Raw genomic sequence first — 27,350 nt, 5'->3', positions numbered from 1 at the left:
AATAGCAGTGGAAGAAGACTGAATACCAGACAGAGCATGCTGCTCTAAGAAAAGAGTGAACCCCGTAAAACCTGCAGTTTGTAAAGTGAAACATGCTGAAATTAACGGCAACAATTTTCCACATTTAGCTCAAAACCTTACAAAAACATGTTCTTAACATTTAAAATTGTGTTTTAAATATGAAAAGTTACAAATATTATATTGTCGATATATATTATATGTCGTTAAAAAATGACTTGAAAAAACATGTTTTTGTAAGGTTTTGAGCTAAATATGGAAAATGTTGCTGTTAATTTCAGCATGTTTCACTTAACAAACGGCGCCCCATAGACACCCCCACCCCCCACAAACACCTTTATTCCAGGAATAAATGGCGCTATAATAATTAATTTAGAGTATTTTGTTTTCAGATTTGAAACTATTTGAGCATTTAATGTCTTTTAATTGGCATTATTCTCCAGAAAGCCTTATGGATTAATTTTGGATTTTCTCAGTTAGGGTTTAGGCTCTACAGATTAGCGTCGAGGCAACATTAATCCCTGTCTGATACCGGACTGAGGGAGAGTTAAGTGAAAGGTGCGCAGACTGTGCTTTTAATCGAATGAACTCCACTGTAAACAATACTTGATGCAGAGGAACAACTGGAATAACAGAGGGCGACGACGGAGGAGGCCGTGTCTCTCACTGCCTCGGTGGTCTGATGGCGCAGGAGGCAGGGTGCAGTCTGCCGGCGGGGGCCCGGACTCCAAAGGCTATTTTGAAAAGTGAGCCCCTGTACGCACGCACACACACACGCACACGCAGCTGCTCGAAACCATGACAGAAGATGACGGACACAGTTGTCGCGGAGGGACAAGTCAAGTTTAGAGATGGAAAAAAGGTTAATTCCACATATTTGCGTCTCATTTTTCACTTTAAATGTGCTCCCATGCCTCTAGGCCAAATACAGGAATCTCCTTTGTGATTTACTTCTTTCCAAACTTCTTCACAGTGGAAGACTCGGTGGGTCGTTCTTCGGAAGCCCTCTCCGGTCGCAGGTTCGTGTCTTTTTTGGCTTCACTTAATTCCCACCCAGATTTTAACATTTCCACGGTGACACTACGATCTGTTGATTGATTCGTGTAACGATGCACTAAACTCTTTGATTTTCCTCCACTTAAACTGATACCAACTTGTCAGTTGGTCTCTTGGCTGTGCGCCACTGAGCGCGTAACGCAACGTATCCGCGTAAACACGTGCGGACATTGTGCAATGCATCAGGTCAATCGATCGAGTGAAGGTATTTTCTGTAATTGATCAGAAAAAAATTGAGTCTGGATATTAAATCCTGGAGGGGGACTTTTGGTGCCAGTTCGAATTAGGGTTAATAATTTGAAAACCTCCCAGTCAAAATCATAAACTGTCACAGTGCATTGTCTTCTCTGTAGCTTGCCATGACTGGGGGCGCATGTCTTGAAATCTAAACAGAGATTAATTTGAGATGCTGTGGAGACAGACATAGATCCTCTGAGCATACAAAAACATATGGCCCAGTGCGCTGCTGCTCTGTCCCTGGAAGAAAAAAATGGCAAGAGTGGTGGGAATAATGGGCAACTCTGCTCTGTACCCTGTGACTGTGCTTGTGTGTGTCAAAACCTGTGTGAGCTTGTGGCTCGCTTTCATTATAAGCTGGACCAATTCATTGTTTTAGGGTTTGTTATGACAGCTGTGCCATAGTAGACAGCAGGCATGCAGCAGGGATTACAACAAGTGACACTTGTATTATTCTGCTATTAAACACGAAATGTACTTTTGACTCTGTCGGCCTGTAATGTTTTTCTCCGCACGTGGTCAGACTGCCTGTCCTTGCTGGTGTATAAGAAGAAAGGGAAGGAGAAGGGCAGCGGCCACAAGGAGAGGCTGAATGTAACACTGGAGGTAAGTTAAGCAGCAGAACAAAGCCTGGCTGTCTCTGATCTCAAGTGCAGGTGCTCTGTACTGGTAGCAGCTCTTTAGTAGTTCTCCTTCACATAAATAAGCCTTTCTAAGCTACAGCTTTTAGGAGACTGCTGTCTCTTCTAGGTACTATAATGTAAATGCCACATGGATAGATAAGGGTAAAGTGGGTTTTGGAGTAAGCTGCTCAAATAGTCAAAAGGGAACTAAAGATGAATAGGGGCACTTTCTGAAAATACCCAATAGGGATGACTCATACTTATTTATCCTCTATATATTAAAAAATAAAAGCAACTTCAAAGTGCACATCATCAGTATCTGAATGAACTCTTTTGTAGAAACAATGTGATCTCATCAGTAAACTGACACCAAATGAACCGGAGGTTTACACACGCTCTTGTAAAATAAACAAGCTGTTTTCTCTGAATCGAGATCTCACTCGTTGATATTACAAATCTTTTTGAGCTTTGGTGTCATGTCCCCAAAAAGCTAGAAAAGTATTACACCTGATGTCAGAATTTCATCTATCTGACCTGAGTTACTCCAGACTAGATCTGTTCCATCTCCATTCAATTTCTAAGGAGCATATCAGTAGTAAAACGCAAACTCTACCTTTGGTTTACTCTGCTTCTTCAGGGGATCTGTGGCGTGGAGCCAGGGCTCGGATACGATGGCGTGTCCTACACCCTCTCCATCCTTTGCTTGGCACACATGCTGGTCCTTGGGTTCAACAACCGGGACACCCTGCTGGCCTGGGATGCCCGCATCCGCTACAGCTTGGGAGAAGGTCAGTGGTTTGGCCTTGTGTAGGTGTAGCATTCTCTAAGTAGAATAGTAGCTCTAGTAGTTGTAGTTATTGTCTCATGACTGCTCATAAGAGTATTTTCCTTGATCTCTGTTGATCTGACCAGAAGCTTACTTTTAATAAAAAATGTGTGGAGAGGCAGAAATTTCAGCAGATTCTACAGACTTAATTGACTTATTGTCATTATTCACTGTTCAAATACTCCTTTTTAAAAATTTAGAGCATTGTATTCTTACTTATCTACTGAATTGAATTGAATTGCTCACACTGCAAACAGTAAACTTTGAAAGTGATCCTCTGTGTGTAAACTTGTGTAAATACATCCCAATTTCCTCATTATAAGGGATATTGAAAAGTAAAGCAATGATAGAAATATATCACCGGTACAGTTTAAAAGGAAAACAAAAACTATTCCAGCCGAACATTTCAAACAGCCATAAATACGAGTGTTTAATCTATTATTTAAAACTCTCAGTTATATCTCAGTAGTTGGCCTAAAATCGTCCCGCTGAGAACTTTCAGAAACACTCTGATCCTGTTCAATGTTTCTCCTAAACTAGTCTTATTAACCATCACCAATATTAATAACTTATTGAAGCTCGGGTCTAATTTTGAACAGCCATGCTGTGAGATGAACTGATATTTCTTTTGAGCAGCACCAGCTGGTCCTATCACTGCTTATATTTCTAAACATTTCTCTGACCATGCAATTCATCCTCCTCCTCCTAAAATATCACCTTCAGGATATTTACAAATGTCCATCTTGTTCCTTAATGTTATTATCCACAAGCATTCTGATCCTCCACCACTACGTAGAAGTCACACAGTGTTATCTACCTTTGAAATCCACAAATGGCCGGTTCTTGATTTGCCTTTTAGGTTGTAATGTCACAGAGCATTATTTTTTTTGCCAGTCTAAGTATTAAGATTAAATCTTAGAAATATTTTGGGTTAACATCACTCAATAAAACTGAGCACTTTTGTTTTCTGGAAACTATCTCCCCTCAATTTACACTGCTGTTTAAGCTGCCAGTTTTTTAAAATTATTATTTTTATTATTTTGCTTTTGCCTGTAAAGCTCCCTTCTGTTTCACATTATTTCATCATTGGAGTATTTAGCTCCTCTCAAAGCCTCAAAGCCTGCTTGTTGCTCTAGCTCTTCGCTCAGGGCGACAAAGTGAGCTTGATCTATTACGTCTTTACATAATGTTTCTTTGAAAGTGTTTTTTTATAGATTTTTAGATGATTTATTTCGTGCTTAGTCACCTACACGGTGAAGGATAATTCCTATCATTTACTTGGCTCTTTCACTCCCATGCTTGTACTCTGTATGTGGCACTGTGCAGTACATGGCTTTGAGAGGGAGAGGCAGTCCTTGGCACCGCACTGGGGCCATCTGCACAAACTGGGCAATGACAAATTGCAGCCTGCCAGGCTTAAAAAACTGCTCAATCATTATTGCCACAGTCATCAGTTACGTGGTGCATATGTGTTTATGCACGTGTGTGTTTTTATGCTCCACCTCATTTGTTACGTGATGGATGTGCTGCACAATCAGTGGCACTTTAGTTGTCTGCAGCCTAAGTGATTCGAAGCCATCATGATTGCATGGCCATGAAACGCTCTTTTCAAATGTCTGTCTTTCTTCTCCCTGCCAGTCCACAGGTTTAGCGTCAACGTTGAACCAGGTACCAAACTGGAAAGCGGTCCTGCGTCACTCCACCTGTGCAACAACTTGCTGGTCCTCACCAGAGGCCTCCCTCCCGTCGTCGTTGGCCACTGGAAGTTGTCGGCGTTACGTCGCTACGGTGCTGTGCCAAATGGCTTCGTGTTCGAGGGAGGGACTCGGTGTGGATATTGTAAGTATCTGGTGGACTGAGAAGCTTTAATTTATTTAGCCCTACAGCCTGCACCCAGAAATGAAACACTCTGACATTACCAAGTGAAAAATCATCACTCGCAGTGCCGTACTACATCACGTCCTTTGATGTTATTATTTGTTATGTTTTAGTGGATGATGTCAGATCAGAGATTACAAAACTTCAATGCGATCTCAGTCCCTCAGAATCAAAGACCTTTATATGTTCAGTCAGGTGAAATCTGACATTGTCGACATATAGACATGAAAGGGCTTGTACGTTGACAAAACAGGCCCACATTTATAAAGTGTTCTGGAGCTTTTGATCATGTTACATGACCTTCCTCAGCAGATGAAACTTCCCCTTTTGTCATGAAATTACAGATGTTTTTCTTCTTTTTCTCCATTCTTGACGTATTAGCCTAAGCTGAAAAGTTCATTTTGGAAACTGTAGTTGAGAAAACAGTTTCACTGTTCATTCAGTTGCTGTTGCGCTCATTGCTTTCAATCATATTCTATTGCAGTAATTTAAAGCTCCAAAAGAACTACTAAATGAACTGACAGTCCATTTAATACGTTTTTTAAAAATTTTTAAATATAAAATCATACAAGGTGTGAGCTCGAATGACCACAGAGAAAACTGTGCCTGGTTAATCACAGATTGTGCTCGTCCTCTAGAGACAACCCGAGTATATTCACGGAAATTCAAGGTCTCACTCACTCAAGTGGAAATTGCACACTGAAGGACGCAACAGAAGAAAGTCACCGCCCGTGAGAATTCATTCAGCCACCAAAGACAGATGTTCATCTTAACAATACTTGAAGCTCAACTTTAAAATCTAACCAACCGTTCTTTAGTTAATTCTTTGGTCCAGAAACAGTTGATAGAGTGCACAATCACAGCAGCAGTTCCACTTTTAAAAAGGTCTTTACTTAGGTTAATATAACCTCCTTTAAAGTTTGCTTCAGTGCTCACGGGTTAATAGAGCTGTCACACTAACGCTAACACACCTTTGCAAAAACGTGATTTATTACAAGTGTTTATAGCGTAACTATATCCACTTTCTATGTATGAACCCTCCACACTGCCCACCTGCCCACCAAATAATGGCATGTATGTGTGTGTTTGTGTTGTTGCCAGGGTTTAGATATCCTCTGAATGTCCAGCTCATGTGGGCATGAATGTAAAGAATGACTGGCAGCTTTATGTTTTTAGGTGGGATGTGTGTGTGTGTGTGTGTGTGTGTGAATTAGAGAGGGAGGGGCCAGATACATGGACAAAGGTGATAATGGAACCTGTTTGAAGTTTTCAAGTTGCTGTCACCCAGGTATCTGGAAATACAAGATTAAATTTTTCATTTAGTTAGAACTCTTTGTCCTTGTATGCTGCTTTGCGATTGTCTGTGTTTTTGAGTGTGTGTGTGTGTGTGTACAAGAATAACCACAAGGTCTGGTTTCAGTGTTCTGATGAGCAACATCTATAAATACCAGTCACTCCCCTGTAGTGGACACTCAGCCAGTCACAAATTCCCTGGTGGCTGCATGTCCAATCATAGTTTTCCCCTTCATCTGATCTGCATATTACCCAGCAGTCACAGGGGCAGTAGGAAGAGACTCTCTTGGCATAGCACGAGAAGCAGAAAGATGTGAGAGTCGAGTAGGCAACTGACATTCCTTGCATGAGTGCAAGGTAAAGCGGAGTGTTAGTTTACATTTTCACATGTTTATTTGTAGTTGGTGAGTACATGTGACACGTCCACACCGAGCAGTAGTTTTGTGGAGTGCAGGCTTTCAACATTTCGCATCTAACTCTACCAGACACCTCGCCAGAGCTAATCTATAGAGGCTATAACGAAAACTGATATTTTTTTGCAGAATGAACATCATATTTTTGGGCCATGCCTTGTTCTCTGTAGATCCTCTTGTAAATGCTCTCATGAAACTGGAAACAATGCTTTCTAAATAAGCCAGAAGAGCCACACTTTAACGTCAACGAAGGAAGAGTGGTACAGTGGTTAGCATTCTCATATCTAGTGTCAGTGTCACTGCTGGTAGCATGAGGCGACACCTACAGATGTTGCACAGGCAATCCAGCTCCTCCAGGATGGCACATCAATACGTGCTACTGCCAGAAGGTTTGTCTCCCAACACAGTCTCAAGAGCATGGAGGAGATTTTAGGAGAGAGGCTGGAGATCTGTCAGAATACTAAAAAAAAGACCTTCAGTGGCCCTCTGGTGTGAATGTCTCTGACAAAACCATCCAGGACCAAACTTCACCTGTCGCCTGAGGGCCCGACATCCTCTATGGACCCTGCACCTACTGGCTAGCACTACTGGAACTGGCAGGTCTACCACTGGGACCCTGTGCTTTTCACATATTAGGTTCTCCCTGTGAACACATGACAGGCCTGAAAAGGTCTGGAGAAGCCATGGAGAATATTATGCTGCTTATAACATTTTGTTGGTCACAGACCTCTACAGGCTAGAGAATGGCACACTGACTGCCAGGTATCAGGATGTGGTCCTTGGACTTACTGACAGAGCATACAGTGCTGCATCATGATCCACAACAGGGCCCGGCCTCTTGTGTCAAGAGTGCAACTTTTCCTGGATGTTGAAGAAATGAATACCATTAGTCCCTGGCCCACACCTGCCTGAACTAAATCCATTTGAACACCTCTGGGAAATTATGTTTTCATTGTTGCCAGGCATGCATACAAGCATGTGGGGGGCATACAAACCAGGCAAAATGGCCTAGCCTGCTGAATCTTTTTTCACTTTGAATTCAGCACTCTGCAGGCCGACAAATTTAATATCCATCAAATGACGTGGTATTTTTTCATTCCTGACACATTACCCAGTCCATATCAGTATAAGTATCCAGCATGATATTTTTCCCAGTTGAGATCTAAAGTGTTTTCAAACTGTTCCCTGAATTTTGCTTAAGTTGTGTGTTTTCTGCTGCAAATATTGTGCGATTCCTTTACCACTCTATGCTTGGGGATACTTGGTAATAAAATATGAGTGTATTTAGCTCTACTCGAGTTATCAGTCTCATTAAATCTGTTCAGTAAGCAGAGGAAATTATACTGTTTATCACTCCGCTTTTAATCATGGACAATCTTATGATCTCTATTCATCATTGGAGAAATCACAGCGCTCTTTCACAGACCAGCAATTTTGTGTGGTCCTCTTTGTAAATTTTAAAGGTTCCCAGAAGATTATTATAACATCATCAGTGCAAAGATGTGCAAATGCATTGGAATAATTATGCTAAATGAGACTAACAGTTCTGTGGCCCTTTTTTGCTACAGAAAGCTGGTAGAACTGCTCTTGCTCTTGTCAAGTCCTGCAGTACTTTCTGCTGCATCTGCATTTTCAAAGTCGGCTTCAGAATTAAAGACATGCACTGTAGTAATGATGACAAGCCTTTTTAGTGTCATGGGCACTAATCATGCACACTCAGATAGCCAACAGACCAGGCGGTCCTTTGGGATAGCAGTAATCAGTAATCAGGTCTTCACGGTTGCCTGTTGGGTGTGTGCCTTGGGTTGTAGAGTCACATGCATGCACTTTGTAGCAGTGTAAAGTAATATCAGAGCCCCTTCTATTAGATGTGATAATGAGGCCACTGTGTTCTGTAACCGATGATGTTTGGAAGAGAGCCTGCATCTTAGCTGGATGGATATTTCCTGGCTTATCAGGGCCGCACATGTTCACGGCGACCTGGTTACACAGAAACTCATGCACATCCACACACGCGTCTTTATGCACACATGCAGAGACGTAAATGACGCTCCGCAGAGTTTGGATCGCCGTCAAGTCCTGTGATCCAGATAAAAGCAATTTTAAGCTCACATGCTATGTCAGCAATTGTTCAGTGCCTCTCAGTGGGTAATGGCACACCCACCCCGATCTTGTAGTATGTTAATGCACGTGTTACAGCATTTTTCTTTCGTGTCGTACATTGCACATTTTTTTCATCCTTTAGTTTATTCCCTGTTCTCTTGATGAAAGGGCATTTTAAAAGTAAATCTAACTTTAGCAACTCTCTTGTCTTTTGATAAAGTGTCAAGTGATCCACAGAGGTTAAAATGTCTCTTGCTGTCTCAATCTGTCATTAGAAATGATTTTTTTCTCTTGAAGTGAAACAGTCAAAGCCATCGGGCATCCTTCAGTAGACTGGGTGTTGGATCAAAACCAAACAATGAAAATCCAGCAGATATTAAAAACAGACTGACTGACTGGACAAGTCTTCTTAAAATAGTTTTTAGTTAGTTTAGATGAACACAAATCCCCTGCACACAGGAATGTTTTTTTTCTTGTTTTCAGTGGAAAACGCCGCCGCAACAAGCAAATAAAAACCTGTTTCTTTGAAGATGAATTGTCATACAGCAGAGTTTTGTAAATTTGTGAGAAATAAATGAGAAGTGTGTACAAAAAGGTCTCATCGCTACAACAGCCCCAGAGATAATTGCAGAAAAAAAGAGTTTATTTCAACCTAACATATACCAGTTACTCTGACTGCTACGATGTGTCTTCTTTGTTTAAAGGGGGGCTAATATTATGCTAATTTCCACCTCCGTATTTTTTTTGTATGATTCATAGGTCTAATAGCTCTCACTCTCTCTCACACACATACACACTTTTTTAGCAAAGTGCTTGCTTTCATAGGTCTTGTGGTGGAAAACTGACTGAAGCAGTGTGTCGCTATCACGCTGTTCCACTGACTCAGGGAAAATGCAACACATAATTCAGCTAATGCATTTCCATTACATTTAATGTTCAGTGGTGATATAAACGAGAAACTCTTTTCAATTATTCAGTCTGAGGAGCCACACGGTCATCTGAAAGCATATTGTACCAGCGCTCCTTATTTATTAAAGGAGGGGGCACAATTTCTTTGTGACATTTGGGTTTTTCCTTTAAGAAAATTACTACTATTGAAAATACATTTAAAAGACTGAGTGGCATTATTTAGGACTGAATGATGTTATCATGCCAATAGATTGTGTGTACAATTTTCTGTTTGGGATTCTGAGCTGCTTTTATATTAACAGCAAACTCAGTTTCATACGTTTGTTTTCTTTCTTAGCCAAAACCCTGAGTAATGCCTTGATTTATGGCTGTTTCCCCCCCCCCCTAAATGTTTGTAGCGTGAAGTTTTGATGTTACATTATTATTATTATTATTTTTTTACTTATTTTTTCCCTTCCTTTTGTTTTCACTGACATCCACCTCTGTGTGGGTTTTATAGGAGAGTGGGAGCTTGAATTGATAGACATTTTATGTAACCTTTAAAAAAATAGCTTTGCCTTCACAGCAGGCTTCTGAACCACAGTGAATATTATTTGACCTTGTTTAAAAATGTTTCACTCAATATTTCAGCAATTTACTACAGCAGTTTTCTCACTTCTGCTGTCTGTTATATTATTTATTAAACTGCTTTTTATGGTATACACATTATCTCCTCTTCGCTTGTCCAGGGGCTGGTGTTTTCTTCTTGTCCTGTTCAGAAGGAGAGCAGATCAGTTTCCTATTCGACTGCATCGTCAGGGGCATCAACCCCAGCAGGGCACCACATGGCCTGCAACCTGACCTGCCAGGTAAAAACACTTAGAAACTGCAAACAGAACACAAGTGAAATTTGTCAGGAATATGTTTACAAAAGTGTGCAAGTAAAAAAATGTAGGTAAAAGATGGACAGGCCTTGGTGATAAGACTGTGGACAGCTGTTGTGGTGGTGATGTGTTTTACTTTAGTCCTTAATAGTCCCACATTTTCAGAGGATCAGAAATAATCAGTCTGTTTGTGTAATTTTATATATGAGCCCGAAAGCAATGCCAGTATAAGCTGGGATAGCTAGGAAGCTATTATTTCCATGTTTAGAAGAACAACTTCCAAACAAGTCAAGGACACTTGACTCGGTTTGTGACTTCCATGAAAAGATTTACCGCCTGTTTCCTGCACATGTTTAACATTTGTGTCAGGCGCCACAGTAACAGAAACACCACATGCTTTATGCCCCCAAGACTCATGCTGTAGATTAAGGGTGTCATTCCTTTGTGTGTGACTTGTGCTTTACTGTAATATATTTCTAATTCCACAGTAATTTTTGCTCCAGGAACTGAATAGAGAGTTTGAATAAACATTACCTTAGCATCAACGTATAATTTTTACAGTTTGTAGTGAAATGAACATTGACACAGCATTGCACATTAGCTAGCATTACTACACTTTTTCTGCATTCAAACTTAAAATAGTATGTCTTTTTTCACCCGGACCCATTTCCCCCCCAGTCATCCATCATACTGGAAGTCTCTGAAGAATTATTTATATCTCACATGTCAGTAAGCACAGCGCTGTACTGAAGTTTTATACCACTGAGGACAAATATCAGTCCTAAGACTTGTTCTTCTTTAACAGCAAGGGCTTTGCCAGCTTACTAGGACAGGTTTTTATCTGCGTTAACATTTGCATACTGAATCTATGCTTTTCCTCATATTCTCTGCCTGTTGTTGTTTCATTTCTTTGTGTATTCCCTCTTTAGATTAGCTGAATTATGTGAAATCATAGCCAGGAATAATAAATATTCTTGAACTCATGCATAAGACAAACAAACAAAACAGAAGAGCCAGTGATTAAAAACATTGCTCCATAGCCCCCCAGTACTGTTCAGTAGCTCCAGAGGATACCTTTAAATATAGTGTTTAGGTAGGTCTATACATTTCTGAACAGTGACAAAAGTTGGAAACTATGTATAAGAATGACTCATGAAAATGTCTGTGTAGGTTCTCAGTCATCAAGGTCACGGCAGTACAAAGAGCCTGGAAAGAAAGAGACTGGACTTCTCTAAGTTTCTTTTTCCTTTCCAAGCTCCTTATACTCATGAAAATGATAAATGCAGTACTGTTCAGCTAAAGCTGCAAATTCTGCACTTTAAGCCCACATTCATTACATAACTTTATGCGCTACATATTTTATTTTTCGCTTACTATAAATCTATATTTAAAGATAAACATTGCAAGTGCAAATACTGGTATTGGAGTAAAACATGTGTACAGACAAACTAGGACTAGATCAAACAAAATCAGGGCAAATAGCTGTGTGAATGCGTTGAATATCTGGGTCAACCAGTTTGACAGGAATGGGGGAAAAATGAATTCCAGGTTGAAAATAAACCAAAGTTTATTCCAGCATTAACCAGCCTGCGTCATCAGCTATGAGGCCCACTGTAACCCCACTGTGACATTCAGTGCTGAGAACTGGCTATAATTAGTCAAGTAGCTACGTTAGCAAATGTTAGCTGACACCTCACATAGTGTAGTGAAGAAACTTGGCATCTACATATTAGCATTAGCTGCTGGAGTCCAGGGAGTAGAGTTCCAGGTGTTAGGTTGTTGACACCTATACAAGCACCCACTGACCCACTGCAATGTGCGGACACTGGTGCGCACACACACTGGTGCGCACACACAAACAGGAGCCATGCTGCCCCTCTAACACTCACTCACCTCTACAGTATGTATATATAGCAGGAATTAGGAGTGTAATTAGCAAGGTTTTACACAAAATTAGTGTTGTAACAGATTGTCGAGGCGCCTATAGCGTCCTCGGGAGATGTTAAATTTACAAGCTGTTGAAAGAATTAGATGGACACACACACACATGCGCACACACACTCATATTTTAAAGAGCAGTCTGATAAATGCAGCAGATGTCTTACAACTTTAGTTTTGATTTTATACATTTTGTATTAAGATCACAGCAGCATCTGAAATATACTTAACACAATGAAACACTTTATTATTGTGCTTAAAAAAAGTCAAATGTTAATGGCCTGGTGTTTTATTCTGCAATGTAACTTCATGTGAAACTAAAAGCACACTCCACCATTCAGTAGAACCACCTTTCGTAGTAGTAACTTGAAGTATAATTTTCATGAACTTATTAAATCATCTCATTGTTGTGGACGAATTTCGGCCATGTCTTCTTTACAGTGTCGGTAGATTGAGGTTTGTAGGTGTGTCCTACCTTTCCGCCCTGTTTCTGCTCCCATCCCGATTTTTAGATTTGTTGCTGTCATCAACTTAAAAGCAAAAACAAAAACAATGAGCTAACATTTTTCATTAAATAGTAAAATGTCTCAGATTTCTGTGTTGTAAAGTATGGCTTAATGAGATTTGCAAATAACTGTTCATTCAATTATTTATTTACGTAGCAGATCCCAGTGCCGATCCAGCTTCAGCAGAGGAACGAATCAACCTCGAGGCATCAGTGCTGGAGAAAAGACTGAGCATGTTGTCTCAGTGCAGCTTAGCAAGCAGCACAGGTACGTTATTTTGTAAAGTTCACCTCAGCTTATACAGCCAACACATAACTCTTTTCATAATGTTTCATAAGGAAAAATTGCATCATCTGAGGACCTTCAGATGTTTCTGTGAACTATGAATCTCTTTCACGTTGTTGCTCCGTGCATATTTGGACCGCTGACCTGACCACACAGTCGTTTAATCCCTGCTCTATATTCATGCTGCTATTTCGGGATTTTCATCGTAATTATGTGTGTACATATGTGAATGTCAGTATAGTCAGAGCAGATGATTCATGTCTGCTGAGAGTTAGTGAAATAAATATTTCCTTTTCCTGCCTGCACTGATTAGCAGCACCTGTTAATGACCTGTACTGTAATTAATGAGCAGATGATTGAACACTGACTTCACAGAGTTGTAATAATTTGCCCACAGCACCAAGTTAAAGGTGTGATTTATATATTATTGATTAAACATCACTATCTGCAGTTTAACTTGGCGTTTGGTGCTTACAAACTGATTTATTTCAGTGTGTGTCTCACTTATTACTCATTACAGTCAATTACCTTTCTCTCCCTCTTCAGCCTCCTCTTACAGCTGCAGTACATCTGTTGCTGGAGATGACCACAGCAGTATTTCCAGCTCTTCCTCCAGTCAATCAGATGCGAGCTATGGAAGCAGACTTCCAGTGTGGGCGGAGCCATTAGGCAGACTGCACCTCTCCAGTGAGACAGCTTCAAGCTCTTCCACGCTGAAAGCACTGGCCAGTTCAGATGACCGGCTTTATTCTGCTGTAGTGGGAGGCTCCAGGAGCCATCCCTCCTCCACCCACATCCATCCTCGCGGTCTCCATGACAGCGGGCGGCAGAGTTCATTAGACAGTGGGATTGGGATAGCAACAGGCAGCCACTCTTCTTACTCAGGGAGCTATTCCTCATGTACGGGGAGTCTGGACATGGCCAGCGGGGGAGTAGGGGAGGAATTTGGCTCGGTGGCCAGCCTTCCTCCTGCTCCTTCTTTTCCTTCCTCACCTCCTTCTGCACCACCGCCAACTCCTCCTTCTTCTCCTTTTCAACCCATGCTTATCCCAGAGGGGAACACAGCCTCCTGTTCCTGCTCCTCCAGATCTGCATCTCGTACATCTCGAAGGCATAGTGAAGAATACCGGATTCCCAGTCTGCTTAGACTGTGGTATGATACCCCCAGGAGTCTGCTCCGAGCTCAACCTCAAAAGAAGCCATGGTCCCACGGAGCCCAGTCTGAGCTCAGCAAAGACAATAAGAGCAGTGGAGATGGAGGTGATGGTCAGGGACAAGGAGGAGTGATGGCTCAGCGTCAAGTCATGATGCAGCGCTCACACTCCTGGGGTAGCGAGAGGGCGCCCTCTGTGGACAGTGAGGGGAGGGCCACACCCAGACCCTTGTTGGTCCCTGGAGGCTTGTTTAATGTAGAAAAGCAGGTACAGGGAGGGTCACAGTGTTTCACTCCCTCATTCTGTTCTCTCTGCTGTTTCCATAAAGAAACAAAACAAATGAAATACTAATAATTACCAATCATTAAGTTAATCACTCTTGCTAATCATGATATACTTTGCCCCCACTAATGCAAATCTCCATAACGCACTAAATAAACCCACTATGGTGTATTTCTATTCTTATGCTATTAAAAGAGATCTTATGTAACTCTCCTGTGTAAATAGGCAAGAACGTGCTCCCAAGTAGAGTTTGGAAGTTATGGGAATAGGAAAGAGAGCAAGATGACTATAAGTGATATTCCTGAAAATCTGGGACCTGTTGTCAAAAATATTTAGCTCTACTAGAGTTGAGGTACCTCAGTGAAATTAGTAGAAAATAAATAATTCCCTGTCTAATAAAAGAAAACCTTCTGTGTTCAAACCCCTATTTGTGTGAAAGTACTGAAACATTATTATTTATTATTGCATTTAAAGAAGTATAGTCAATCATTTTGCAGAATAAGACCCCGAGTTACTAAAATACAACACAAAAATATCACTCGCCAGATTTTTTCCTGCTTTCAAAGAGACATTTTAATGTCATCATGTCTAGAAAACATATAAACAATTTCATCATGTAGTTTTTTTTTTTTAAATTTCAGCTTCATTTGTATTTTTATTTATCTTTCAACGGTAAAAGAATCCTCAGAAAACTTCCTGGATCAACGTCAAGTAAAGGTGAATCAAATCTGTCTGTAACTTAAAAAACAGACAAATCAACCACCTTAGTGCAGCAAATAAGCCTGAATCACATCCCTCAAAGGTTCAAAAACACTGGTTTTATTAATAAAATCTATAATGTTCTTTTTTATGTTCTTTAATTAAAATAAAAATAAACCACAGCTGTTAATGCTGTGATATATATGCAACATCTGCAGAAAAAAGTTAAACTATTGTATTTACATCCACCTATCAATAATTCTATGTAGACCGAATACTCCAATTATCTATTTAGTATTTTTTCTCTTTAATGTCAGAAATTCTGTTGCTAGTAAAATCAAGAGGAAAAATATTTAAGAGCTTGGATTAAAACAGAAACTTGCAGTGGAAGTTAGTTGAAAGTGGAACACCAACACCTGCTAAAATATACCCTTAAACAGTAATTTGGTGACTTTTTTAGTGGGTTTTCTTTTTAAATTAATAGCACCAGAGATCTCAACTTAAGTCTATTTTAATAAGTCTATGGTCTATTTTCCTAAAGCACTTTTCCTCTGTTTGCCCTCTGCTTCACAGTATTACATAACCCTGCAGTGTTTGCAACTGATGCAGCAGCGCTTCAAGCAGCAATTATCTGGCCTTTTCACATAGACACCACTACTTGCTTTGGAACTAATGACTAACTTGGGTGGCTGCTTTTGTAATTGTGATTTACAGTACAGTCGATGCTTTAAAGGATCATTAGGAAGCTGAAAAAACTGTGGAGGGGAGAAAAAAATCTGCCAGAGGAGCAGAAAAGTAGGAAGAATGAATTTCTCTATAAAATATTCTGTTCTGTGATTCAAGCTGAGGCGCTCTAGCATTGCAAACCCTTATCGATGTATCACAGGGCTTTAGGGACAAAACTTTTTTCCTTTCATTTGTTTTAAAATGTGATTTCTTTTTCGCTTCGTTCTGTTCTACAGTGCGGTGCTTTTCTGCACTTGCAGCATGCTTCCTGTGTCTCTTCCATATGGGCAGTTTAGGGTCCAAATGATTTTAGATGCCTTTGGCCTAAAAACCACAGGGTGAGGAACCATGGTGAGAAGACTTAGAAACAGGCAGAAGTATGTGTGAACCAAAGCCAGGTTCTTCTCACTGTGAGGTGACAGTTCCACCCGCTGAGCCACTCAATCGCCCATATAGGAAAACAAAATCAGTGTGGGTGTCTGTCGCACACCTGTCTCGAGCTGGCGTTGTTTTTGATTTTCATACTTTTGTCTGAAACCTCAAATGCTCTCAGAAGAGACTTTCCCACATTGTGTGTAATTAATTTTTTGATGGGTTGTGAAAAGCGCTTCCCCCTTGTAACAGGCAAATTATCATCAGAACAGGAGAGGAAACAGCATGTCTTGTGATTTCTGACAGGTTGTGTAGGAGTGTGTGTGTGTTCATTATACAGCGTGCATGCTGCAGAGAGTGAGAGGGAGCAAAGGGGACTGAAAAAGTTAATAAGTAGTGATGAAACTGGCTGAAATCCTCAGAGAGGAGAATCCCACTGTGTGAAACACAAATGAGTTTTCCTTATTTTCATTCCTCAAGAGTTGGTGGTTCAGTGTAGCAGAAACTCAGCGTCCTTCATGTTTGGTAATGGTTAGAATACCTAAATTCTAGGGGTGCAACGATACTCGTATCGATATTGAACCGTTCGATATAGTGCTTTCGGTTCGGTACGCATATGTATCGAACAATACAAAATTTGTAATTTATTTTATCAACTTTCCTTCTGACGATGCTGTCTGTGTTGAGCGCTCAGTGAATCTGCGTTCGACTACTCCGCCTAGGCTGCACTGTGGAGCGCAGATCCACTGAGCGTTCAACACAGACAGCATCGTCAGAAGGAAGAGCGCAGGGCAAGCTAGCGAGACAGAAGTTAAGCTCTCCTTGCAACATGGCAAATTGAACCTCCCCCACCCTCATTCAGATCTGGCGTTTGGAATTATTTTGGTTTTCATGTGACGTATGACCCTGAAGGTAAGCGCGTCATGGACTAAAGTAAAACAGTATGTTGGATGTGCCACGCAATGCTCAATTACATGGGTGGGAACTAGTGTGTTAGCGCAGTTAGCTCGTTAACTGTTGGCCGTCTAGCCCCAAGCAGGGGTAGCTCGTTAACGGAGATTTGCCGTGTTGTGGCGTTAACGTCATTTCAACGAGATTAACACTGGCAGCACTAGTGGGAACACAACGAATATGACTGCAAATTTACGCCGACATCATCCTAGTGCAAAGACAAGTGGAAGCAGACAAAAACAACAAGCATGCATGCTACAAACTTTACCCGAGTCATTTAGACAGCCGTTAGCACATGATTCTCCTTATGGGGACCTGATATGTTTAATATTGTGGCGAGCTCAGACAAGGAGGAGACGGAGGTATCGTTTGGTCTTGCTTCCCGTGAGCTAGCCAGGGAGCACAGCCGTTTATTGACATCTGCAGAAGAACACTGCCGCTAGCTAACTGCTCAGCGCAGCAACCGCACAGCAACAACAACACACAGAGCGCCCTCTGACCCCGGAAGGACACACCGTCGCAGCGAGAGGGCGTCACCCGTCACTATGGCAACATAAACAAAACATAACTGTACAAACAGAACCCCGAACAGCCCTGACCCGCTACATAGTCCCCACCTAAGGGGTCAGTCGTCCCCGACGACCCCATTACCCCACACAAAGTCCTGCAAATGTCCAGGTGCCTTCTTTTGGCGCACCGGCCGGTCACGACCGGCGGGGGAAAAGTCACTCGGGTCAGAACATGGGGTGCCACCATCATCCCACTTCTGACACCAATGTGGCAAGCTCAGACAAGGAGGAGACGGAGGTGTCGTTTGGTCTTGCTTCCCGTGAGCTAGCCAGGGAGCACAGCCGTTTATTAACATCTGCAGAAGAACACTGCCGCTAGCTAACTGCTCAGCGCCGCAACCGCACAGCAACAACAACAACAACAACACACAGGGCGCCCTCTGACCCCGGAAGGACACACCGTCGCAGCGAGAGGGCGTCACCCGTCACTATGGCAACATAAACAAAACATAACTGTACAAACAGAACCCCGAACAGCCCTGACCGCTACAATATGCTGCTGAGAATATAGCCCAGAAGAAGCGTATAGTATAGCTTTAGCGTATAGTATAGATTTTGGAAAGAGCCATTTCTCTGTAATAAACTCTCTTTTCCAAAGATGAGTGATTCCTCAATCAGATACAGGGCTGGCAAAATCGCTAGCCCGACGTCCCGGGGATAGCGATTTTTCCAGTCGGGCTACCAAAGATCTATCTCTGCCCTGCCCGTCGGGCTATTGTAGGAAGGAAAAATATATGTCAATGCTTTTGCATTCTTTCGGAAATGTAGCTGGGTAATTATGTCATTGGCATCGGTGAGCCACTGCCAATATGTGACATATTGAAATCGCGTTTGAATTTGCGCTTGTTCTTTGCAATCGCGCACTGTGTATAGAGAGCGACAGCACTGATTGGTGAGTGATGATAATTTGCGCACCAATTCCTCTGACATCGTCTTATCAATCGTTAGCTTACTATGCAAACATGACAAGTGAAATCTCCTGCAGCAAGCTTAAACATATGAGAGGTTGATCGTGCAGAGAATCGCTGACCGTTATGTGAGTGCGTGTGTAAAAGCAGCAGGATATATATTTTAGTTCTGCTGAGCCAAATAAGACAGGTCAGGGTGAAGAAGTGACAGCCAAAGAAAAGCTTACCACAAAACGGAAAAGTTATGACAAATCAGACTATAAGGCAAAAAGAAAGTGCAGCTTTATGGTTTCATGGACAAAAGAATTTCTGTGGCTGCAACCAGGGCTGCACATAAGTGGTCCGCAGGTGCGCATTTGCTGTCAAAAAAACCCAAAAAAAACACGCACAAGATATGAAGTTGCAACGCGTGTTTGCATACATAAGATTTTCTGGAGGAGGACAGACATTTGTTTAAAACTCTTAAAGATGTCGAAGAAGCTCCTTTAAGCAATTACTTTGGTGTTCCTCCACCTCCAAAGAAATGTCAGAAGGAGTCCGAACCACAAAAGAAGCGCGTATTCTCGGAAAAGTGGTTGCAGGAGGTGAGCTGGCTTCAAACAAATGATGTGCGGAATGTGCCGTGAAAATCCCACTCTAGCGGACAAAAACAGTGCCTTTTATATGGACGCAAACACGCGTTGCAACTTCTTATCTGGTGCGCATCTTTTATTTTGACAGCGAATGCGCACATGCGGACCACTTAACACTTAACTTAACATAATGTTCTGCCGGGTGTGTTGTTGGTTTTCTCTCGATTTCTGAGTCGACAAGCGCCTTTGTTACTGGGACCAGTCATTTTAAGAAAGGCCCCCATTAGAACCCATGAGAAATGCAAGAAATGCATTATTGCTCAGTCTGCAATATCTTTCCCAGAACAAACACCAATTGCAAATCACATACTAAAAATAAACCTGAAAAATCTGTTTAGAACAGCGTACTATGTTGCAAAGAGTGAACTACCACTGGCAAAATTTAGCAGTCTTTGCAAACTTCAAAAAGCAAATGGCCTAGATCTTGGTTCCACTTGTCTCTTACCCGAGACTTCAGTGGAAATTTCAAATTCAGGATCTGACACAGACTGATTCATGTCCTACACAGTTCTTACAAGTTCATAGAAATTTCTGTTCAATTAGAACCAAGTATTTGAGTTGATGATTGTAATTTTTATACAATGTTGTAATTTGTTTTTCAACAATTTTTTGATTAATGTTTTGTTTCCTTTACAATATTATACTTTAATGTATAATATTGTAAAGGAAACAAAACAGGAAACAAAACATCAATCAAAAAATTGCTCTCTTTTTTTATTCGGGCTACTTACATTTATTTTGGGCTACCAAAAACTGAAGAGTCCCTGCCCGGAGGGCTACCAGGGATTTTGAAATTTTGAGAGCCCTGAGATATATTTATTTTTTTAATTACTTTTGTTTCAGCAACATTACATTTAAAAACTGTACTTTTGAGTTAAAATATATATTTATAATTTTAATAAATGACAAATTAAAAAGGCATGAACATTTTTTTTGTATCGAAAAAATATCGAACCGTGACACCAAAGTATCGAACCGAACCGTGAATTTTGTGTATCGTTGCACCCCTACTAAATTCACGTGTACCATCATGTCTGTTGAGACAGACTGTATGATGGATAATATCTGTGAAACTCCAGCCTGCTGTGTTATTAGCTGCTGAGGAGAGGAGTCTGAGCCAGCTATCCTTTAGTCTGCCTCTAAAGATGTCAGCTCTAACCTCTCAGCTCTGCAGCTTTTTTTCCTCTTCACCTCTTGTTCTCTGTTCCCCCTTTCCCTAAGTCTTTCTCCAAACCAGTTTATTTTCAAGCCTCTTTGGCTATAGCTATTTTGCCTCCCTCCTCTGCATCCCCTTTCTCTGTACCTTAAAATCATGCCTTTTTCCTGAATTTTGCAGTAAAAGCAATTAACCGAGCCTTGACAGTATGTCCTCTTATCTCCCACCCAGTGCAGTCATGGTTTAGACAACTACATTACACAAGAGCAGTGGCGGTCAGTGAGGAACACAAGCTACACGCAGGTAAGATTGCATCTGCCCATTTTGGCTTGTGCAGGGCAGGAGCCATAAAATTACTTTTGTAAGATTAAAGCAGGTCTTCAGCTGCAAGAATACTCTGCCCTTTGGAATTAGAAGGGTTTCTGCACTGATTATCTCTAATGATTGCATCTTCAGTCACAATGTTAGAAAAAACAAACAAACAAACCCCAAATATGTATAAAAGCCAGGGGGAGTAGAGCTATTACCATTTAGTCAGCTGTGATAAAATAAAGAGGTTCACCTCACACAGATGTTGCTCCCAACACAAGCGTATTGTTTTTTTGTTTTGTTTTGATGCTATAGAATTAGATTTACTATAGAAAATTCAAATTCTGCTCGGAAACAAACACTGTAAGTAATAAATATTGTTAGTGGAAATGGCAGACATTCGGTCTTCTGTTCATGTATTTAAACAAGCATCCTGCAGTGACTGTTTTGACCTTTCCAAAAAGCAAAGTGGTCATTAAAATTCAAATGAACTAATAACACTCAGACAGTTGTATTTTAAGGTCTTTAGAGACTTGCACAGTGATCAGACGGGTATTTGGACCATTTCTCTGGTCTCATAAATAGATCTTGGATGTCTAACCTGAACGACTCTATCCACATCATGCCACAGCATCGATTGGGTTAAGGTCACGATTCCTTGAGTTGGCGATTCACAAGCATTCATTTTCTTCTTTTTCAACCTTTCATAGTTACAGTAATTGGTTTAATTGTTATGTGAATTACTGGCCTGAGGTACCAAAGCAGTCCCAAACAATATATATGTTGTAATCTACAGATGTGAGGGCTATAGGTCTGTAGTCCATGAGTCTGTCTATATCAGTCTTTTTGGGCATAGAAATGATAGCAGAGGCCTTCAGACAGGTGGGAACGGTGGCATGAGTCATGGAGAGTTTGAATAACCTGATGAGGATCCCTGCCAGTTGGTCCGCACAGGCTTTAACCACAGTCCCTGGGATGCTGTCCGGCCTTCCGGGATTCACCCCAGTCTCCTCCTGACCTCATGTTCCTGGAGGTACAGGGGGGATGTGCTGGGTGAAGGGGAGGTGGGGAGCAGGGTGAGTCGTGGAGGGGTGGTCTCAAACCAAGCAAAAAAGGTGTTGAGCTCCTCTGCAAGTTTGAGGCTGCTGTTAGATGCTTGTGCTGTTTCTACTCTTGATAGGATTGGCTGTCCACCATTACACGAAGAGCACGATGCTCAGTACTAAAGAACTCAAAGGTAAAAGCTCAAAGCGCCCGCAGCAATCTCTTCACATTAAAGTCTCTGTGTATGTGTCCACTATAAGAAAAAGGAAAAGTGTTAAAGGAAGGTCACTACAAACAAAATTACTGCTCTCTACATAAACATTTCAGTCTGATTCAACACTGCAAAACACTGACTGCTGAATGTCTTTTGAAATAACTTAATTTGAAAGAAAAAGGCAAAACACACCAAAATCCTAACTGTAAAGCATGGTGGCAGGGGCATCATGGCTTCGGCTGCCTTGCTACCTCAGGGGCTGGTCACACTGGGATTATGGAGGAAATTTAACAGAAAAGTGTCAAAGCTGTAGTTTATGACCTGAAGTGTGGGCAGCTAAGGTGATCAACAAGAAAACAACCCAAAGAAAAGAAATAAACCAAAAGAAAGGAACTGTTATCAAATGGTCAAGCACTGGCAGGTACTGACCTTCATTTTAATGAGCTGTTCGGACATGACCCGAAGAGTGTTTTTAAATCAAGACATCTCAGAAATCTTTGTCCTGTTTAACCTGCTCATCATCATACAGGAAACATCTGATACAGGCTGCTGCAGCTAAAAGAGGCTTAACGAGTTACCAAGTTAAGAGCTGACTTCTTCCATCTGGGCTGTAAATAATCACTACTTGTCTGAAATGAAGACAAAAATACAACTGCTTTTTGGTTATTAGTCAAACTGAAAAACTTAAAACATCAAGTTTTCATTAATATCTCTATACCTACACAACGTTTATGCTCGAAAAGGAGTAGAATGAAGTTTTAACTTTAAACCCCCCCTTTTCAAATTCCATTATTTACTAATCAATATTCAATCGATTATCCCAATGAACCAAAGCAGATACCCTTAGGCAAGGTTATGGACATGGATTCAGAGAGATGCAGGTTCCGAATTCTGCTTGCAGTGTGTCTAAAAGATGTGTGCATAGTATGTGGATTGTAATGTAGTGTCCCTGCAGATAAGCCTGTGGGGGTCACAAAAAGTTGGCAGGCAAACGAATTCTAGTCTACGCTGAGGCTATAGAACGCCTTTAATAGTGACGTCTCAGACGAACAACAGTGAGCGCAGTAGCCCCACCTGCTGTTCACACCTTCTATTTGCAAGCACCAGCCAAGCTTGAAGACGGGCTTTAAAGAGTGGTCTTAAAAGGGTCTTAAACATTGAAACATCGCATTTCAAAGTGAATGAACTGAGAGGATGCATAAAAAGACAGTAGCAGAGTTGCTACTCTTGCAGAGTCCAAGAATCAGTGTATGGAGCTGATTATGGGCATACTAGGCCCCTTTAAGGCCATTAATAAGCATAATTGCATGGTACTTTAATACTCTGAATGGACGACAAAACGCAGCTTCGAATGTTTGTCTTTAAAACTGAGCTGTAAATTGAGACGTTTTTGATTCAATTCAAAAGCACTTTAAGGGAAATCTTTAAAATAATTGTTTGTGTCCCGTATGTTTTAGACTGACAGCTCTCCACTGATGCACCGGACACCTTCTGCAGATTCACAAGGTGTGTTTGTTAATGAAACTGTGTCCTTATTTCATTAGAAGCACTGCAAGATTCTTCCTCCATACAAAAACGTTCTTTCCCCAGAAATGTATTTATATTGTAAATATATGTTTGCAGTTTGCAAATGCAGTTCAGGAAACACAGGCTATATTAATCCAAGTACTGCACTGATGTACAGTTTTATTAATGTACTTTAGATGAGTACTTTTTTGCTTCCACTCCAGTACATTTTAATGAGAAATTATGTTTCAGTACATTTATTCAAAGGGAAAATTATCAGTTACTTTCACTTAAAAAGTGAGAGTTTAGCAAATATGAGTCACCGCTGAGACTGAACTACCCAACTGAAAAGGCTGTTAAAAATGACCTTCACCTAAAATGGTGAAATAAATACATGCTGTCTATGGATCAGTAATAATAATTACATAATTTAACTACGTCTGCTGGAAATATTAATAGATGTTTAGCTGATTAATGTTAAATAAGAACTTAAGCGACTGTTTTTTACATCATTACTTAATGTATACTGCATACTGAATGTTTGAGTCTAATCCTAGTGTCCTAAAAATGTGTTTCCAGACTCTCCTCTCTGTATCAGGGAGGAACGGCACGACAGCAGTGACATCAGTGACATCAGTTCTAAGCTTGCAAGTCTGAAGAAACTGTTGCCATCTCTGCTCTTGCATGCCCCTCCACCACCTCCTGTCCCACCGAGCATGCACAGACCAACATCAGCTTGTGGTAAGAAAATTTGCAATAAATCAAAACATCTCATGTTTTCCTGGTGTAACAGTTTTGTTGTTGCCATACTGACTTCTAACTCTAAAATGAATTACATGTAACACTTTTTGTCCTGGAAACAACAGATTTAATTCCCCTGCTTTCGGTTTTCTCCTTCAGGCATGTTCAGGTTTTCTCACGAGGCTCCTCCGCCTGCATCCCAGGACTGCGGGCCTTGCAGTAACAGCAGTACTAATTATGTCAACATCCCCGTTAGCCCTCTGCTGTATAAAACTAGAGAGCTACTCTACACAGAGCTGGAGCTGCAGAAACCCAGCTCGGCTCCAGGCTCCAGTCCGCACAGTGCTGAGAGAGGTAACTCAGTGCAGCTCTGCAGACTCCGTAAGAACATTGCACCTCAAACAGTTTTAGATAACTATTTATCTTTTCCTGCTGCTGCTTTCTTTTTTGGTTTTATATATGCCAAGTGAATAGCTTCAAATCCCATTTTGCGTGCAATATCTCCACTGTTATAATGCATGGCATGTTTGAGACGTTGTTAGAATATAGAATAGCAAGCAAAGCTGGGGCAAACAGCTATGAAACAGATGGTTGATTTGTTGATTATTCTCTGCATATCTATCATAACAATATGATAGGTATGATGGGGGTCACTGCACTTAGTGCTCTGATTACCACTGGGCTCTTCTTGAGCATCATTTAATGGTAAGCCACCACTATGGATGCCACAGGATGTCAGTTACTGCTTCTATCTGCTGGTTCATACTGGGCAGTATACCGTCCTTCCATGATGGTTATTTGGGGATCTTATGACAGCAATATCCATCTTTGGCCAGCTTATTATCACAGGCAGGTGTTCATAGCCCCCTTGTTGTTGTACCCGGTATAAGGTACTAGGTTGCAACTTTCACCCAAGCGGGTGGGGCTGATGATATTCTCCCCCCAACCTGTCGTCTTGGCTCCCCCTTGCCGTAGCATGTGTGTTGTACCTTCAATCTCTAGCCTTCTTTCGAATGTTGGAAAGCTGAGCTACTAGTTTTTCTCTTGCCCACCTTACTGGACCCAGACATCCCTTACTGGACCCAGACATCCCTTACTGGAATCAAACTTGTGACTCCCACTCAAAAGGTCGTCTTACCACTACACTATCACGCTGCGCACACACACACACACACATATATATATGTATATATATATATATGTATATATATATGTATGAAAATGTGTTCTTGGATCAGCTCACACTGTTAGGAAAAACCTGATAAATACGTTCAATAAATGAGGAGGTGCAATTCTTTTTTTATAGAAAACAGTCAATTTATTTCCCGGTGCTTCTGTGTAAACTAACTGAATTAACATAATCTGACGTATTTAGACTGTGAAAATGAAGCAATTTATTAGAGGGATGGAAAGCAATTTACATCAGTTAAAACCTAATAAAATGAGAGCATTTCGATTACAGGCAATTTTATGGCTTTTTAATACACAGACGAAGTTAATGTGTTAAATGTGTATTTCAGAAATACCAACTAAAAATCAGTCTGAGGAGACAGAAGGGGCAGAGTGAGGGTATAATGCATCTCTGGGAGACTGGTCTAAGATTATATGACACACTGTAGCAAGACTTTTTTTTATTTTATTTTTTTTTTATTAACCCCCTCCATCATTTTCTCATCCAGAAGAGGGCTCCATCAGGTACGCCCACCTGGACATCACTGCCATGGAAACAGCTCAGAGAGTGGGGGCGGAGCATGTTCAGGCCAGGGAGGACAGACTGACTCAGCTGGAGAGCAGGCGGCAAGGGCCACCAAACTGACTCTGGAACGCCCAACTGGATGACACTTCAGAATAGTTTTGACTGCAGATTCTCTCCAACTCTCTGGAAAAGCTGACATACTCCAATGTGGTGGATTATCATACCGGTTATTTTGTACTTAATAACACACCCACAGTTGTGACATTGTAATGAAATTCCCACAGTCCATTCCACTAACGGTAAAGCTTTGGGAGCTTTCTTATGCAGCTTCTATTTTGTGTTAAGTGTTTTTCTCTTACTTGCTTTTAAACTAGCTTTTTCCTGCGTTTGTCTCGATACCTTTTATCACAGAAATGTTACATAGTTGTCTGCTTGGCTTTTATGCAAGATGCAAAAAACTCAACCCCCTCAATGTCTTCTTCAACACAGACATGAAAGTCAAGCCAGTTTAAAACAAAATCATTAACAAGGTCTGTGGTTAAGCAGTAGTTGCAAATGATCTGCTGTGTTTTGGGATCCAGGAAAAGGCCTTAAAGGGGCGATTCCCCAAATTTAGTCATATTTTAAGTCCTTTTAGTATTTTTTGGATCCAGATTTGCCTTATAGGCAAAAATTTCTGGTTTGAGGAGGACACACAAACCCATCCTCAGGTGATCACAAGCGAGTGTACTCAGTGTCAGTCCCAGGTGTGGATTAAAGGGAGGGCTGGGTAAGGAAGAGCATCCGGTATAAAATCTGTGCCACATCAAAAACAGCGAATCCATCTGCTGTGGCAAGCCTTTGGGAATGAGCACGCAGCTGAATGTAACAGTCCTTTTATTATATGAGTCCTGGAACTTTATGATCACACCTTGTATATGCTTTGGATTGATGGAAACCTACCTTACCGATGCCAACAAGTAATCTCAAGACTACCAAGATTACTGGTTGAATGGCTTTAATTATAAGGGGATGGGCGTAAACTATTGTTTATCATCGCTATTGCGTATGGAAAACAATGTATTTACATTTCTTGCTGGGTTGATTTTCTTCAGGCTTTGTGATCACCATATAATTTATGCTACCTCTTTTCACAAGAGGTCACCGACTGCCATTGGGTTTGGATCAAAATAAGATTTCACAGTGAGATAAAGCCCATCTCATCTCATGCCTTACAATTGAATGCCAAGAGCCCCAACTTCCTTGGTGATCATTTCACCTCAAAGCGGAAAAGCATTCGATAAAAATAAGCAGCTTACAGTTATACCCAGGGTGCAAATTACATTAATCCAGGCCCATGTGGTCCAAGCAGGACATGACTAAGTAATCAGCCATCCAGAAACATTATTCATCACAGTAATCAATGCCTCTGCTTCTGGTCTGTGAGAGGCCAGGGACAGATGA

The 27,350-nt window shown here is 41.1% G+C and overlaps 1 protein-coding gene across 1 annotated transcript; it reads left to right on the top strand.

Moving 5' to 3' along the window:
* Positions 1-686: 686 nt before the first annotated feature.
* Positions 687-26,138, top strand: dok7b (docking protein 7b). The gene is made up of 13 exons (XM_080302203.1): positions 687-880; positions 992-1,037; positions 1,835-1,917; positions 2,572-2,722; positions 4,399-4,599; positions 10,085-10,204; positions 12,823-12,930; positions 13,495-14,369; positions 20,629-20,700; positions 23,422-23,470; positions 24,050-24,211; positions 24,371-24,677; positions 25,865-26,138. The coding sequence occupies exons 1-13, from the start codon at positions 827-829 to the stop codon at positions 26,025-26,027; spliced, it is 2,391 nt and encodes a 796-aa protein (XP_080158329.1). The 5' UTR covers positions 687-826; the 3' UTR covers positions 26,028-26,138.
* Positions 26,139-27,350: the final 1,212 nt, after the last annotated feature.

This window comes from Astatotilapia calliptera, chromosome 6, assembly GCF_964374335.1.
Source record: "Astatotilapia calliptera chromosome 6, fAstCal68.1, whole genome shotgun sequence".
Lineage (NCBI taxonomy): Eukaryota > Metazoa > Chordata > Actinopteri > Cichliformes > Cichlidae > Astatotilapia > Astatotilapia calliptera.
This window is presented reverse-complemented; position numbering and strand designations above follow the sequence as displayed.